At 34.0% G+C, this 17,575-nt stretch overlaps 1 protein-coding gene across 1 annotated transcript; it reads left to right on the top strand.

Moving 5' to 3' along the window:
- Positions 1–15,996: 15,996 nt before the first annotated feature.
- LOC127722383 (uncharacterized) lies at positions 15,997–16,928 on the top strand. The gene has a single exon (XM_052229261.1). It carries the CDS (start codon positions 15,997–15,999, stop codon positions 16,759–16,761), a length of 765 nt encoding a protein of 254 aa, XP_052085221.1. The 3' UTR covers positions 16,762–16,928.
- Positions 16,929–17,575: the final 647 nt, after the last annotated feature.

The raw sequence follows: 17,575 nt of genomic DNA, 5'->3' as shown, positions 1-17,575 counted from the left end.
TTCCCCCAAATGAATCAATAAAAAAGTCCATGCTTTCGTTAAGAAAACCTTAAAAATAATCTTAAAAAAAAGTCCCTGAGTTTCAATAGATAATGATTTACTTTTATTAGGGGTTTATGCAGAAAAAAAAAATACAAATGTATATTCTAGTGTGCAGATATAACAAAGTCCATGTCATCAAAAAGTAAACACCAATAAAGAGCTGCACCATGAGAGCATGATACACCCGTCGCTTTTTCAAAGAAAAAAGTTCATAACTCCTCAATGTCATATCAGAAATTTATTAAAAACTAAAGGGAGGTTATTTTAATAGATTATAAAACAGTCACCAAAGTTTAATGAAAACTGTTCAAAGCACTTTTGAGTTATTGTCTGCAAACTGGAAAACACCCCTTGTTTATGAATAAAATCCCATAACCCAGAAAAGTAAAACCTAAAATTTATAAAAATCGAAATGGAGCTAACGTCAATAGATATAAACAATTCACCAAAGTTTCTAGAAAACCGCTCAAAGCATTTTTAAGTTATTGTCCGAAAACTGGAAAATCCCCCTTTTTTAAAGAATAAAACCCCATAACTCGGAAACGTCAAATCTAAAATTTATAAAAATCGATATAGATATAAACAATTCACCAAAGTTTGATGCAAATTGGTTAAAGCGTTTTTGAGTTAGTGTACGACATGTTGACGACGGACTGACGGACAACAGTATACCACAATACGTCCCGTAAACGGGCGTTTAAAAAAAACTCAGATAAAGAAAAGAAAAAAGATATGCTATTAAAAGTACATCATGTCAGTATGATTCAATGAAAATTTCACAAAATTCTGTCAAGGGATTCAGGAGCATTTTCATATATATAAAAGGTGGTCACTTGGACAATTAAAGGATCAGATCCGACAACAGACTGCCCTAAAACTATATACTGTCTGCTTTAGAAATTATGGAGGGGGGAATAATTGCATTTAGGGATCATAGATTTATTCTTACGATGAAGCTCCGAGCATGCTCCAATTAAGTAGGCTCTATTCAGCAGTTTTTATGTGACAATAATTATCATGATCCATTAAGATGACAATCAAATCTTTAGCACTTCTATAAAAAGGAAAGAAAAGCATTATAGAGGAGGCTCAATTAACACCTGTGTAAACATCTGGTCTATTCAAATACAACTAGGATGATTTTACAAAACTATAAAATAGATAAAAAATTCTTCAATAGTACTTTCTAATGCTTGGAAAGAAATATCAAGTCTCCACAAAAAGTAAATGTTTTTAAGATTCAGTGGACTAAAAACTTTATAACAAAAAAAAATTCTACTTTGTACTGGCAAAATATTTTATATATGATATCAACAAGAAAGTATTGAGAAAATGTTTTGTGGATACTGTTTATGTTATGTCCGTCTGTCCGTCCTTAACAAATTGTGTCTGCTCTATATCCAGAGAACTGTAAGGATTTCAAAGTTTATACTTGACATGTATATTAACCAACACCAGAGAGTGTGTCATAATGTATGTACAATCTCCTAGGTCAAAGGTCAAGGTCAAAAATTTTGGTTTGAGTTGACAACCCCATGTCCTATGGTAAAGATAGTGTCCGCTCTATATCTTGAGAACAGTTATGATTTCAAAGTTTATACTTGACATGTATATAAACCAACACCAGAGGGTGCGTCATAATGTATGTTCAACTTCCTAGGTCAAAGGTCAAGGTAACAATATTGGGTTTTAGTTGACAACCCCATGTCCTATGGTAAAGATCGTGTCCGCTCTATATCTTGAGAACCGTTATGATTTCAAAGTTTATACTTAACATGTATATAAACCAACACCAGAGGGTGTGTCATAATTTATGTACAACTTCCTATGTTAAAGGTCAAGGTCAAAAACTTTGGTTTTAGTTGACAACCCCATGTCCTATGGTAAAGATAGTGTCCGCTCTATATCTTGAGAACCGTTATGATTTCAAAGTTTATACTTGACAAGTATATAAACCAACACCAGATGGTGTGTCATAATGTATGTTCAACTTCCTAGGTCAAAGGTCAAGGTAAAAAACTTTGGTTTTAGTTGACAACCCCATGTTCTATGGTAAAGATCGTGTCCGCTCTATGTCTTGAGAACCGTTATGATTTCAAAGTTCATACTTGACATGTATATAAACCAACACCAGAGGGTGTGTCATAATTTATGTACAACTTCCTAGGTCAAAGGTCAAGGTCATAAACTTCGGTTTCAGTTAACAACCCCATGTACAATGATAAAGATACAAATTTTTTACCAAACATTATTCACAGTGGGGTCCACAGAGATGGCTCCCATCTCAATGATATCTAGTTATCATGATCCATTAAGATGTCAATCAAATCTATAGCACTTCTATAAAAAGGAAAGTAAAGCATTATAGAGGAAGCTCAATTAACACCTGTGTAAACATCAGGTCTATTCAAATACAACTTGTATGATTTTACAAATCTATAAAATAGATAAGAAATTCTTCAATAGTACTGTGTAATGCTTGGAAAGAAATGTCAAGTCTCCACATAAAGTAAAATTCATTAAGATATTTTCTTATTATATTTAATAATCAATCTTTTTTAATAATAAAAAAATACTCAAATTTTATAATTAGATAATATAATTTAAATATAGTTTAAACTATACAATATGCTACATAAAAGTAATCAAGACACAATCAAAAGTCAGGGACGTTACTAAACAAGTTGTTTTGTTAGTTACTTATATAGGTACTGTTTGTTTTTAGAAATTATTTAATAACTCAATAATTATTTTAAATGTCAATAGAAGCATGGACTAAATGTTTTTTTTTTAATTTTTATATCATTTTATTAAAAAGAATGAAGAATTTATCAAATTTGAGATGAGTATAGAGATAAAATGTTACTTTAAAAATAATGACAAAAGTATTACTTTTATAAGTTATTTTATACATCTTTGAAAACCTTAGTACTTACAATTATTTAAGGAACCTATATGTAATTGTTTTAGGTTACAAATAATAAATAACTTCAAGTCTTAATTAAATCACAAGGTTTCATCTATTTATATCTGTCTACCTTAAAGATTTTCAAGGAAAATGATATTTTGATAGTTCCAAGAAACCAATCTTTGACCCAGAAGTGTGGCGTCAGAATGGCAATTAGTGTTTCAGGAGGATAAGTTTTATATTTCATGGGAAAATAACCTGATGTCTGTGAAAATCTGTTAAAGCTAGTAAAACCTGTATGAATGGACACCTATAAAAATAATATTAACAAAAGTTACTTATACATGATATATAGAAGTAATATTTAGAATAGCCTCCTTTTCAACATAATTTGTAAAGGTAATTTTGAAAATTACTTTATTACGTAATTCCCCTAACTGAAAAATGGTATTTTTTTTTATAAAATAGCAAACTTAGTTATTTTATAGAAAAAAATATGGCTACTTTAGGAAAAGTTGTAATTCATTATTGGAAGACTGGTTTGAGGGGGTAGTACCACATTTTTTTTTTAACTTTTTCCCCTATTAAGTCTCTGTTTAATTGACTTTTTTTTTAAATTGTGCAGAATTTATCATTGTTTTTAATAAAGAAATACTTGGCATGAGTAAAGTTTTATCCTGCCCAGTACTACAGTGAAAATTTAACATAAAATTGCTTTCCCCAATTAGCCTTTGTTTAATTGGCATTTTTGAAAAAAATGTGTAGAATTTATTTGACGTTTTGAATAAAGAAATACTTGGCATGAGTAAAGTTTTATCCTTTCCAGTACTACAATGAAAATACAACATAACTTTTCATTGCATATAAGATAGTAAACATCAACAGAAGTTAACCAATCAAATTCCTCTCCCCCCTTTTTTTCCCTGTTTGGCCAAAAAAAAAATGTATGTCTGTTTACGGTTACCCGACCGACCCTACTTTTGAGCGCCGACCCTAAGTCATATCCTGATCGATTTCTTTTTATATTTTTCTATTTTTTCACATTACATTGATATTTTCTAGCAGTTTCTTTCGTTCTTCAAACAGGGAGTGCAATAATTTAGATAAGTTTGAAGTAACAAACAAATCTTCAGATGAAAGTTGTCCACATTACTTAAAACATCCCATCAACGTCGATTTCCGCAACTGTTTCATGACCTCGTTTCATTTATAAAATAACAACAACCTTATTTGACAAGATAAGTTAAAAATTACCGCCCACTTATATAACTTTATTTCCTCTATCATAGAGATTTGTTGTACATGAACAATATTCCTGCGCATTTTGCTATTTGAGAAATATAAACGACTTGTAATTACCGATTTTCGGCGATGAAATATTTCATACAATTGTACTTTGACATCGTAGCCAAAAGCACAGGGGATAATAAACTACGTACGGATTTCTACTGAGCACTACTTCCTATGTGCAACTTCAAAAGTTTTGGGTAGTTCGACGATCATTTAAGGTTTTTCTGGTCATATATTTTGTATTCCAGAAATAAAAGTATAAAAAAAATGTCCAATTAGTTATAAATAACATAATAGCCAGCTAGATAATAACAATGGCACGTATTTCAGCAATTATTGGGAAGAACACAAATCTAGGGTGATCGCATAAGGCAGCTTAACTGCATAAAAATGTAAGGCCAAACAAAATATATGTCTGTTTAAGGTTACATACTTTAAAAAAATAGGGTAGGTAGGTCGGTATTTCCATTTTATTTTATTTTTTCATTTATTTTTTTTTTACATGAGAGTCAATGCGATTTCGTCTTGTCCTGGTCCGAGTTAATCATGGGCCGAGTTTACCCATATTTTTAATGAATGAATTATTTCCCTTTGTTATTGATTGGAAAAAATGGCGGCAAAGTGTTTATTTCATCACACGAGTCGCGAACTTCCTTAAAACAGCTGTCATATTCACGATTTTGAACATTGGGATGTATCAGGCAATTAATTTATATTATAGGCAACACTTACTTCACTTTTGACACGAGTTCAGTTAATTTTTCACTTTACGACAGAAATAAAATGACTTAGGGTCGGCGCTCAAAAGTAGGGTCGGTCGGGTAACCGTAAACAGACATATATTTTTTTTTGGCCAAACAGGGAAAAAAAGGGGGGAGAGGAATTTGATTGGTTAACTTCTGTTGATGTTTACTATCTTATATGCAATGAAAAGTTACTATTGTCATCAACTGAAGAAGAAATGCAATCTATGCTAAATACATCTAAACGATACTCAGACAAACATAAATACAAGATCCATCCAACCAAAAGCGTTACAATTAATAAATATAGTAACTCAAAAACAACGAAGTGTGAAGTTCAATTCAAACTCGATGATAAAAACATGCCATCAGCTAATCAAGGTACACATCTGGGTATCATAAGAGCAATTAAGGACCAAAATAAAACAAACATCCAGGACAGAATTAGCTTAGCCAGAAGGACAGCCTATTCTCTTATGAACGTTGGAGTACATGGTAAAAACGGATTAAACCCTAAAACTTCTTATATGATATACAGAGTAGACGTTCTACCAAGGCTACTTTACAGCCTGGAAGTTCTGCCACTAAATAATGGGGACATTAAGTTTCTAAGAGATTTCCACGTGAATTTTTTGAGACAAATACAAGCTCTTCCCTCACGGACAGCAATTTCAGCAGTATACTTACTCTTGGGTGCGCTCCCCATAGAGGCAGAAATTCACAAAAGAGTTCTTAGCCTGTTCCACGCCATCTTTTCATCTAATAAAGAGAATCTAAAAAAGGCTCTAGAGAGGCAATATGTTCTGCAAACACATGAACGAACTTTCCTTAACAGAGTAGAAGATCTTTTATACATGTATAATCTTCCTCCATGGACTTATCTGAAAGATCAATTGCCATCAAAGTTATCATGGAAATGCAAGGCAAGAGAAGCAATAAACAACTACTGGAAAGTGAATCTTCAAAGGGACGCCAATAGCAAAACAACACTAAAATTTCTCTGTATCCCTAATTTAGACATTGGAAAACCTCATACTATCTGGAATAGTCTACCACCAAATATTGGAGAACTCAGGAAAGCAACAATAAAAGCAAGGCTATGCACAGGGACATATATATTTCAATCACAGAAAGCTCGTTTCTCAAATATTAACCTTGATGCAACTTGCCCAATTTGTCAATTGGAAGAAGAAGATATCGTCCATTTCCCCACTCGCTGTCCCGTTCTGGAAGGCATACGCAGAGAATTTCTAAATGTTATCAAAAGAATTACCATCAGTAAAATTGGGCTAGGAAACTGGAGTTCCAACTTTCACGAGAGAACTTGTTTTGCCCAACTAATTTTGGATTGTCAGCAACTGGCTCTAAACAATATTCTCCCTCATGATGACCTTTTTCTTAATTCAATAGAAAAATTAAGCAGGAACTTATGTAATAGACTCCATCTAAAAAGAGTGTCTTCTCTTAATGTCTAGTTTTCATAAGGTCAGTGTGGTTGTACCGCGCTATACCTAAAACAACTATCTTCAATTCCATAAAATAAAATATGGCTTTTTTCTCCAATCTAAGGAATAATCATTAATGCTTTTTCGACAGTACAACTAGGCCAGTGTTGGTGTTCCGCGCTAAACCTAACATCAATCTTTTACACAGAATTAAATGCTGCGAAAATCTAAATGATTAAATCTTCATTAAGTTAATATGGCTGTTCCGCGCTATACCTTCAATTGATTTCTTTAACTCCGTAAAATGAAACAACTGAAACAACGTTTATCTTTAATCTAAAGTCATCATAAAGGTTTTTGGACAGAACAACTAGGTCAGTGTGGGTGTTCCGCGCTAAACCTATCAATCCTTTACGTAAAATTAAATGCTGAGAAAATCTATGAAATATTAGATTACTGGTCAGTGTTGTTGTGCCGCGCTATACCTATAGTTGGAATAAATGTACATGTTTACCGGTAGCTTTAATACCCAGTAGCGTCATATATATATATATATATATATATATAACAGATAGATAATGGCTATGCATAATTAGATCGCTTAGGACATATAAGCTTATATGCATGATTTATTGATTTTATATCGCCTAGTAGTGCTCATAGACAGATGTAGTAGCTCCAGCATGTAGCAGGCAGGAAGCTGAAAACTCGTTATTTTTTACCTTTAAGTAACATTGTTTAGTGAATGTTAAGATTTTTTACTATAATGCATGCCCTGTAAATAATATTCAAAACTTTTTTTTTTTTTTTAAATTTTATTAATGAATTTTAAACTGTGACCCATTTTTAATGTACATAGAAGTTATTATTATTATCTGTGCAGGGATTTAATTGTACATAATTTTATTTTCAAATAGTTAGGTATTCACTTAATAATTTTTATAAGGATTAACCAACCTTAATTCAGTAAGGTTGGTGTACTCCAACTATTGGAGGAAGATATAGAGGAAAGAAGAAGTATATAAACGGTAACGGTGAAAAGATTTCCGGGTTTTCGTATTCGACGTGCCGAGCTTTCGTACATTTACGTATATGAGGGTCTGGAATCAGGATTGGGATCAAAGGACAGAGAATAATGACCCAAAAAAGTGCAGAATAAAGGACATAAAAAAGAAAAGAGAGTGAAAAAGCAAAAATATAGAAATATAGAATAAAGAATCATAGAGAATAATGGGGTGATTAATTATAAAGCATTGAGAATAAAGAACGAAGTTGAAACCAGAGACATATAATATTATATGTCTCTGTTGAAAAATAAATAAAGAATAGAGAAAAACGGTCTGAAAATCAAAGAATAAAGATGTAAAGGAACCCCCATCCATGCAGACCCTCATATTTACTGTGAAAAATAATATGTTTATTCAATTGTTGCTTTATTTAATTCAGTTAATTTATGTATCATTGTTATTTTGCTTAGTTTTTTTAAAGTTACCTATTCTGACATCGGACTCGGACTTCTTTTAAACTGAGTTTTACTGTGCGTACTACTGTGTGTTTGTTTATTCTACATTGGCTAGAGGTATAGGGGCAGGGTTGAGAAACATGTTTAACCCCGCCGCATTTTTGCGCCTGTCCAAAGTCAGGAGCCTCTGGCCTTTGTTAGTCTTGTATGTTTTTAATTTTAGTTCATTTATATGTTTTGGAGTTTAGTGTGACGTCCAATTTCATTGAACTAGTACACATTTTGTTTAAAGGCCAGCTAAAGCCCGCCTTCGGGTGCGGGATTTTATCGCTGTGTAGAAGACCCATTGGTGGCCGTCGGCTGTTTTCTGCTGGTTTTGTTTTTTTCGGGTTGTTGTCTCTTTGACACATTCCCCATTTCCATTCTCAATTTTAGTAATAAATATATAGCTCTGCTGAGGGGTGACATGCTTTTGTGATGTGGGATTCAGAAGGGGGGGGGGGGGAGGGGGGGGGAGGGGGAAAAATGGACAAAAGAGGATTACTGTAATCAGAGTAGAATTAAAATGCTAGAGTGTAATTAATAAATAAAATAATACACATAGGAATACTCTTGGTCACAGAATTGACTAAAGGACTGTAAGTTTTCCTGCCAAAGGTCAATGGTTCTCCGGCTCCAGCTTCCTTCACCAATGAAAACTTACCGCCACGAAATAACCAATATTGTTGATAGTGGCGTTAAACATGAACAATCAATTAATCTTGGACAAATATATGTAATCATTTAAGTGAAATTGAAATTTTACTAATTTGACAGACGTTTAGTTAACAACCACAAGTCCTTTTGTAATTATTTATTGGGAAATATCCTAAAAGTTGGCCTACTGCCTCCGTGATTTTAAATTGCATACTCTACAAGATTCTACAAAAATAAAAGCCAGTGCTACATTACCAGCATGATCACCAGAGCTTATGTTCACATGTTTGTCAATATGGCGAATCAAATCAAATTTTACTTACTTACTTTTCAATTATACTAAAACCTAGGTTGCCACATGCATGTTGAGCAGGAACTGTTTACCATTCCACGGTACCTGAGTTCATCCATTTATTTTGGGGGTTCGTTTGGCACAATTTTTAGTTATCTGTGTAATGTTTAGTTATTGTCATTTTCTTCTTTTATCTTTTGACTATTCTCGTTTTATTTGATTTATGGTTATAAATTACCACTTTACTTGGTATCCTCTTTCGATTTCACAGTTAACAACAGACACACAGCTAAAGGCCCTGTACTGTAATTTTTTTATCTTGCCCAAAATAGTTTTCTTTTCACCTGCAGGCCGGAGAAATCTGTCCAATATTTCAGACAAATGCTTAAGATTATAACAGTAAACCCCTCTCAACCCACCAAATGCTTGCATGAAACACAAGTAAAATAGAAGCATGTTATGTCCTTTGCTTTAATTCCACACCAAAAAAGAAGAAATGTGTTATAAGATCTTACAATGGTACATTATTCTGTACATTGTATAAGGAGGGTGGTAAAGGGTTATTTTCGTGCAACGTGTTTTGCCATTTTTATTTCACGTGCAGCCGTGAAAAAGGTTCGTTATTCACCGTGTTTCGTGAAATCGGTAAAAAGATCAACGTGCAAGAAATTTTTAATTGATCGTTCATCGTGAAATGGCAATTTTATTTCGCGTCCTTCCGTGCAGATACCCCCCCCCCCTTACGCCCCTCTATAAGGGAAGAAGTGACACCATGTAGTGACTATTGTTTGTCTTGATTTAAACACGATACTATTGTTTCTATCCCCTAAATTTTATGAGCCTCGTTGAACTAAATACCACAAACACAAATAGAAAAACCTGTCAGAGAGAAAGTATGCATGCTACTTTTGTAAAAATATTGAAACAACTGAAAAAATTTCAATTTTGGGCATTTAAGCTGAAATGTCACTTTTTAACAAAATTTCTATCAAATAAAAGTGTAAATCATTTATTCTCATGTAGTTCGACAAATCAATACAAATAGATCATTAAGGGAAGTTGTCAAAGTGCAAATTCAATATTTCCTGAAATGCACCTCTTAGGCCACAGACCACTATTAAATTCTTCTATTAGTTCTTTATAACGTTTTGTCTCATTAAAAAAATTGCACAATGCCTTTTTGTCAAATCTTTTGTGTGCGTAATGTATAGTACTAGTCCAAAAATATCAGTGGCGTAGCTACCATTGACGCAACGACGCACTTGCGTGCACAAACGAAATGGCCCCCAAAAAAACCATAATTAAAAAATCATAGCAGTCAAAAAAAGAAAGAGTGCGATTGACTGTAACTTTATATATATAGGTGTTTAAATTTGTCAGAAAGGTTTCCGTGTTTTCTATCAGTTCAGTTTTGTTGTGCGTACATCGGTATATACAATTTTTAGACCATCTACTAAATGAACTACGAGATCGTCTTGTCAATTCGGAAGAACGTTTTCTTGCCCAGATGCTTCTTCCAAACAATCTGAAAAGTTTGAATCGGGACCATCAAATTCGCATATTTCGCGCCTACGAGTCCGATCTTCAATCAGAAGATCAGTTTCTTCTCAAAATTAAAAGTAAACTGGACCCCTGTTGTGTTCATTTATCGCTACACTGACAACAGGTACGGCCTAAATCCCGTGGTCAGAATTCTGACCACGGGATTTAATAATTCGACGAGACTAGTGCATCATGTCCTATGTTTATTATGTATTATACTGATAGGGAATCAAACGAAAAATTAGCACATTTATAACCCTACTGAGTTGTTAAGGGAATGAAAGATACCGGCTCATTTTGTCAAGAACATGATAACACGCTCGTTGGTCATTTATCTGCGCTACCGCCATGGGGTTAATTAACAGATACTTGTTTATTTTGCGGCATCGCAGTATTAACAATTGAGGTCAATTTCCTATCACTATAATTGGTCTATTTTATTAGCGAATCGTTGAATTTGTAAGACTCGTCCAATTAATGCCAATGTGACAATGGCTCCAACCCGTTCCTTCGGTGCGAAGCTATAGATGGAACGGCGGACCAGTTTAAATTAAAAGGTGGGTTGCGCAATGGGATATTTATCCATCTAAGAAACCAGACCATCTCTGTGCAACATTGAAGATGACGCCGAAAGAACTTTGCCCAAATATATTCTGTATTCTGCAAATACTTCTCACCATGCCACCCTCAACCTCTACTGCTGAACACTCTTTCTGCGCTCTGAAACGCGTAAAATCATATCTGATATCGACCATGGGACAAAAAAGACTTTCTTCACTTGCACTGCTGCACGTTCATTCTGATTTTGACATTGACACTAAAAAAGTTATTGACACGTTTAACAATGCTAGGCAAATGAAAATGTTACTCTCCTAAAAGACCTCGGTTGTTAACTTCAGTCTTACATACGGTCTTACATACGAACGTCACATTCATATATACCCAAATTAAAAATTGATTGTTTGAATTGCTTTGTTTTCGTATGTTAACATATATGTCATGAGATGATCCAGTTCTCTAGCTCTTTCTTTCTTTGAAGCATAATAAATTGGCGAGCGTTGCAAAGTTTTTAGAATTTTTTAGTCAGTTTTAGGTCTTTTATTTGATATACTAGTATAGCAAAACACTCAACTGTGCATACTTCACTTCAAAATTAACCATCTTAGATCGAAAAAAGATTCATTTTCTGTAAAAAAAGGGTCCAAAATTGTTTTTCGCCTCGCTCTGCTCGGCGACATTTTTTGCCTCGCTTCGCTCGGCAACTTCTGCGTGCAGATCATTATAAGTCTAGCTATGCCACTGAATATATCCAAAACTCAGAAAGATTGAACCAATCACTCTTACAAATTTAGCCAATAAACATCCATACCCCTATGGACAAGTCAAGAGATGTCCCGAAAACTGTAAATATGACCTTTTTGCACTTGACCTAATCACTCTTTGCATATCAAAATCAGTTAAAATACAACTTCCAAAAGTTTATTTCACCTCTCATCTTTCATTTCCAACAAAAAAACAAAAAACAAACTAAGAAAGGAATGAGGAAGGGAAAGAAAAAAAATAAGAAAAAATACACTCTAATTAAGAGGAACTATATTCGTGGACAACGAAAAGCGGGGTCATTTATAATTGTGGTCTTGAGCCAGGATAGAAACTACCTAAGATCTCAAACAATTTGACACTTTTCAAGTACTTTCTATATGCTCATATGCATTTTCTTGTTAGCATAGATTTATACTTGGACAGATAATCAGAGTGATCAACAATCAAGTATTGACAATGTTAATTGGCCTCGTTTGAACAACCAAACCAGGTAATTTTGAATTCAGCCTTGTACAATGTATATACAATCAGTCATTTTTATAACACCAGCGACAATTGGTATAGCTCAATATTCTGAACATTTTTGCTCTTATCAGATTTTTTCTGTTCATAACAGTTTTCAAAATAATAGACAAAACTTGCATTTTACCTCTATGTTCTATTTTTAGCCATGTCTGCCATGTTGGTTGGCAGGCGGGGCCATCGGACACATTTTTAAAACAAGATACACTAAGGATGATTATGGCCAAGTTTGGTTAAATCTGTATCAGTAGTTTCAGAGGAGAAGATTTTTGTAAAAGATTACGAAATTTATGAAAAATTGTGAAAAAAATGACTTTAAAGGGCAATACCTCTTTATGGGGTCAATTGACAATTTTGGTCATGTGACTTATTTGTAGATGTTACTTTGTTGAACAATTTTGCTGTTAACAGTTTATCTTCATCTATAATAATATTAAAGATAATAACCCAAAACTGAAAAATTTCCTTAAAATTACCAATTGAGGGGCAGCAACCCAACAAACGGGTTGTCTAATGCGTATGAAAATTTCAGGGCAGATAGATTTGACCTGAAGAACATTTTTACCCCATGTCAGATTTGCTCTAAATGCTTTAGTTTCAGAGATATAAGCCAAAAACTGCATTTTACCCCCCCCCCCCCCCATGTTCTATTTTTAGCCATGGCGGTCATCTTGGTTGATGGGCGGGGTAGTCGAATACATTTTTAAAACTAGATATCCTAAGGATGATTTAGGCCAAGTTTGTTATTGGCTCAGTAGTTTCAGAGAAGATTTTTGTTAAAGTCAACGGACGACGACGGACGCCAAGTGATGAGAAAAGCTCACATGGCCCTTTTAGGCCAGGACTTGATTTGATCTGATTTTTGGTGTTTTAACGCCACTCTTAAGCACCGCTTTTTGGCTGTTTCGTGGCGGCCAGTTTTTATTTGTGGAGAAAGACGGAGTGCCCGGAGAAAACCACGGACCTTCGATAGGAAAACTGACAATCCTAGTCAATTAAGATTGGAGTCGAGTGCACCCGCACGAGCGGTGTTCGAACTCACAACCTCAGTGTTGACTGGCTACTTTTGGGCCAGTTGAGCTAATGATATTGTGTCATTATATTAAGTAAGGAGCAAAAAAGGTCAGCAAGATGAAATTCACAAATAAGTCAAATAGTGCATAATAGCAAGTCGACTTTTTATAGGAATTATTAACCATTTTTGTCATATTTGCCAAACACTTTGAAAACTATAATTGATGATTATGAACTCTGTCAACAGGGTCAACCAGCAATGCTTAGTAAGACAAGATTTAGGTCCTAACAATTTCCATTCAGCCGAAATAATCTTGTTGCATCGTATCAACTACATGCCCACATGTCAGGTGAGCAAAGCAGGTTTCAGTATACATAACGTCCTTCTCTGGTTCGTTGGATCATGAAGTTCCGATCTACTTCCGTATCAAAAAGATATAAATGTTTCGTATATTATTAAAAATCTATTTTGAAATAAATAATAAAAAAACATTGGTTATTTAAAATAATGAGATGTGGTCGGCTTGCCAATGAGACAACTATCCACCACAGACGAAATGACATAAATGTAAACAGCTTTAAGTCACCGTGCTACCTTCAACAATGAGCAAAACCCATACCGCATATTAATCTATTACAGCCTCCAACAGGACAAAATGTCAAACAATTCAAACAAGAAAACAGCCCTAAGTGCTTATGTAGACAATTATAAACTAAAAACAATTTTGATAGCCAGCGACCAACAAAATCCACTTATTACAGGCTCCTGACTTGGGACAGACACCTACATAATATTGCGGGGTTAAACATGTATTCAAGCGTTCAAGCATCACTCCAGGCAGTGGCGTAAAAGCACAATAGAAGAGCAAACTTTAAAATCAGTTGAGCAAAATATGTTTTGATACGGTATTATTGTGCATGATGATATCCGTCCCTTGTATACAGTTAAATATTTCGTGTACGGTACATATACAATGTAGGTTGAGTTTCTGTTTTGAGGGCTTTTGTGGTCAAATTTATTTGGAAGCTTATTTCATTTTCTCAGTAAGAGGTGAACTATCATATTGTATGCAATTAGGGTTTTGACCAAGAGTTTGTTGTTCACTGACATTGACCGTGTTGATGTCTTAATATTTTGTCTGTCGTCAAACTTTTGAGTTAATGGCATTATGAGAATCACTGTAAAGCTAATGGTAATAACCTTTCTTCTACTGAACTTTAACTTACTACAAGTAAGTAGATTGTCAACTGTGTTATATTGAGAAACGAGAACTTTATTTAGAAATTGATATGAATGGTACATTGTAACTGGATAAAGATGTTGATGTCGAGTGAACCGTTCACTGACTGATGTGAACACTTCTAAATCAATACTAACTGAAACGGTCATTTTGATTTGAACATGTCTTAAAAGACTTAACAATGAATTAAAAGGTCATGTTCAGTTTTACAGTCAATTTGCAGACTTATCTGTTCACTTTTGGGTTTATTCTTAAATTCTACTGTTTTTGTCAATAACAATCAAATAAAGATGAAGTCGTATAATTGGAAGCGAAGTTTAAGATAGCATAGCTTTGTTCTTGACGCATTTTTTAAAATATTTCATATAAAAAAGTAGATAGTAATAAAATATTATGATGAAAAAAGAAAATTATGATAAAAGAAGGATTCCATAGGTTATATTAAGAATCAAAAGTAAAATACCAACTGTCAACGCAATAGCCAAATAGGAAACCAAAGATAAAAAAAAAACAACAAAAGCAAAGCGTTACACAAGAAGGTTGAGCAACACTTGCTCCATCAACTAATGTAAGTAAACTAATATTCTCAGTTCGGGTCAGTATTTCTTGCTCCACTATTGCTAGTCACATCAAGATAGTTTTTTTGAAATAGTATTTAACAGTAATTAGGTTATTAGGACTGCTTTGATTCTAATGATTTATGTCATTTGTACAGTTTTTTGTTGGAGGCAGTCTTAGTATTTAAACAAAAAAACTTTTCAAAGTAGTTTCACTGTTACTGCGAAGCCAGCTTTTAATTTGCTAAAAACTTTAATGGTGTTATCCGTTTAGGCAAAAGTGGTTTTACTTAGCTTTAGATTTACCTCTTAGTAATTCTAAACGTTTAAAAACATTGCCTTATAAGCTTAGGATTTTGAGGGTACTTGGTGTTTTGTAATAAATCAGTTGTATAGACTTAAGTATCATCTTTTTTTGGCATTCATTCATCATGTTCATTTGCGTATTATATATTCATGTTCGTTCGCTTCTAACTCTGTGCGTAATGAGGCGAACAAGATATTGCTAAAATGGATTTCTTTTACATACTATAAGCATTTGTTATGGAGATTTTATGAAAATGAATACTAGTAAAACATTTTAAAATATTTAACTGTTTGGTTCTGCTACGTGAAAGACATTCTTCGAAAACCTGTGGCGTTGTTAAATATATTTATTAAAGGTATTGGTCACATGACGTAGTTACGGTCAAGTGAATTTTTACTATAAACACGTGTGTGTGTTTACATCAAGCACATGGTGTGTGTTTATGTTCTATTTGATTGGATGGCATATACCCGCAATGCGGTTTTTACGGGTATATGCGCTCATGAGATTCGTGAAAAGCATGATTAAGTATTATTTAAGAAGTTTGTTTGAGAAAATAAAGTTATTCGAAGTTTGCCTATAGTTAACGTAGCAGCAGTTCGTTATTGTGGTATGTCTGACTCCGAGAAACTTCTAGATTCTGACCATGAATCTTTGCCTGGTCCTAGTGTACATTCGTTGCCTGATGGTAGTTCTGCACATCATACTGGTAATAACGACTTGGTGGATACATTCTCGCTGTTTAAAACCAATCTTGACGGGAAGATCGCTACTCTTCACAAAGACTTGGCCGTTGGCAATGAGAACTTTGCTACCAAACTCAAGCAAGAAGTGTCAGTTAAACTTAAAGGTGAGGGTAACCAGATACAGGTCAATTTCAATTGTGAAATTATGGCCGACCTTGTTAAGCTTCAGAAGCGTATTCCTGATGAAGATGCAGCATGTCTTAAATTGGTATCTGGTGCTATCCTCAAAGTTAAGAAGCGTAATAAACTCATCCGCATTGCAGACAAATCTCCCGCAGGCTGGAAAACCGTCCGCGAATATGAGAGTGACGACCTTGCCTCCGACTCAGAAGACGAGAAACGCATTCGTTCTGCAGAAAGCCGTGCCATTAGGAGTATCAAGGAAAAGAAAAGACCTCATCCTTATAGAACCGTTACAGCTACTGTTTCTGCTCCTCCTGCTCCAATGTCCAATCAACATAATGTTCGACAAAACAATTATCAACAGCCGCCCTTTCGGACCAGCAGACGGAGGGAACCCTCATCTCATGACATCTGTTACAACTGCAACCAGCTTGGTCACTGGCGAACTCAGTGCACCCTTTTCAGTACAAAACCAGCTGTCCCAGGGACATCAAGGCAACAGAGTTAATGATAAGTATTTTAATACTACTTTTTTAGATGAAAGCAATCTTTACGGACAGTTTGAACTGTTTCTGTCACATGCTAAATATTTTGATAATATTGATATTTCATCTGTTGCAAAAGGGGTAAAATATAGTTTACGCAAGCATATACAATTCTAGAAACATATAGGTGCAAATGAATTTGTTATCAATACTATCAAACATGGTTACGTTATTCCATTTTTGCAGACTCCTACATCTATGTCATTTAAGAATAACAAATCTGCAAATGTCCATTCTAAATTTGTAAATGAAGCAATTTCAGAATTACTGAATATCGGATGTGTTATTGAAACTCCATTTCAACCGTTTGTTGTAAATCCGCTAAGTGTTGCAGTTCAAAGTTCGGGCAAAAAACGTCTGATTTTAGATTTAAGTGAACTGAATGTTTTTATTGAAAAAGAAAGAATAAAATTTGAGGACTGGAAAGTGGCTTTAAATTATTTCACAAAAGATTGCTATCAATTTAAATTTGATCTTAAGTCTGGATATTTTCATTATGACGTATGAACTAAACAACAAACATATTGAGGATTTTGCTGGAACGAAAAATTTTACTGTTTTACAGTGTTAGCCTTTGGTCTATCATCTGCCCCATATCTATTCACAAAATGTCTACGACCAATTGTAAAATATTGGCGAGAAAATGGCGTAGATATTGTACTTTACTTAGATGATGGACTTGGAATGGGTAAAAATAAACAAGAAGCTTCCGAATGTTCATCTTTTGTGAAAACCTCCTTGTTAGAAGCAGGGTTTTTAATTAACATGGATAAATCT

The sequence above is a fragment of the Mytilus californianus genome, unplaced genomic scaffold (genome assembly GCF_021869535.1).
Source record: "Mytilus californianus isolate M0D057914Y unplaced genomic scaffold, xbMytCali1.0.p SCAF_12, whole genome shotgun sequence".
Classification (NCBI taxonomy): Eukaryota; Metazoa; Mollusca; class Bivalvia; order Mytilida; family Mytilidae; genus Mytilus; species Mytilus californianus.
Note: the sequence above shows the minus strand (reverse complement) of the source record. Positions and strands in the feature narration are given on the sequence as shown.

Excerpts from the sequence above, each read along its gene's own strand:
- LOC127722383 (XM_052229261.1), top strand. The coding sequence starts at position 15,997 with ATGTCTGACTCCGAGAAACTTCTAGATTCTGACCATGAATCTTTGCCT.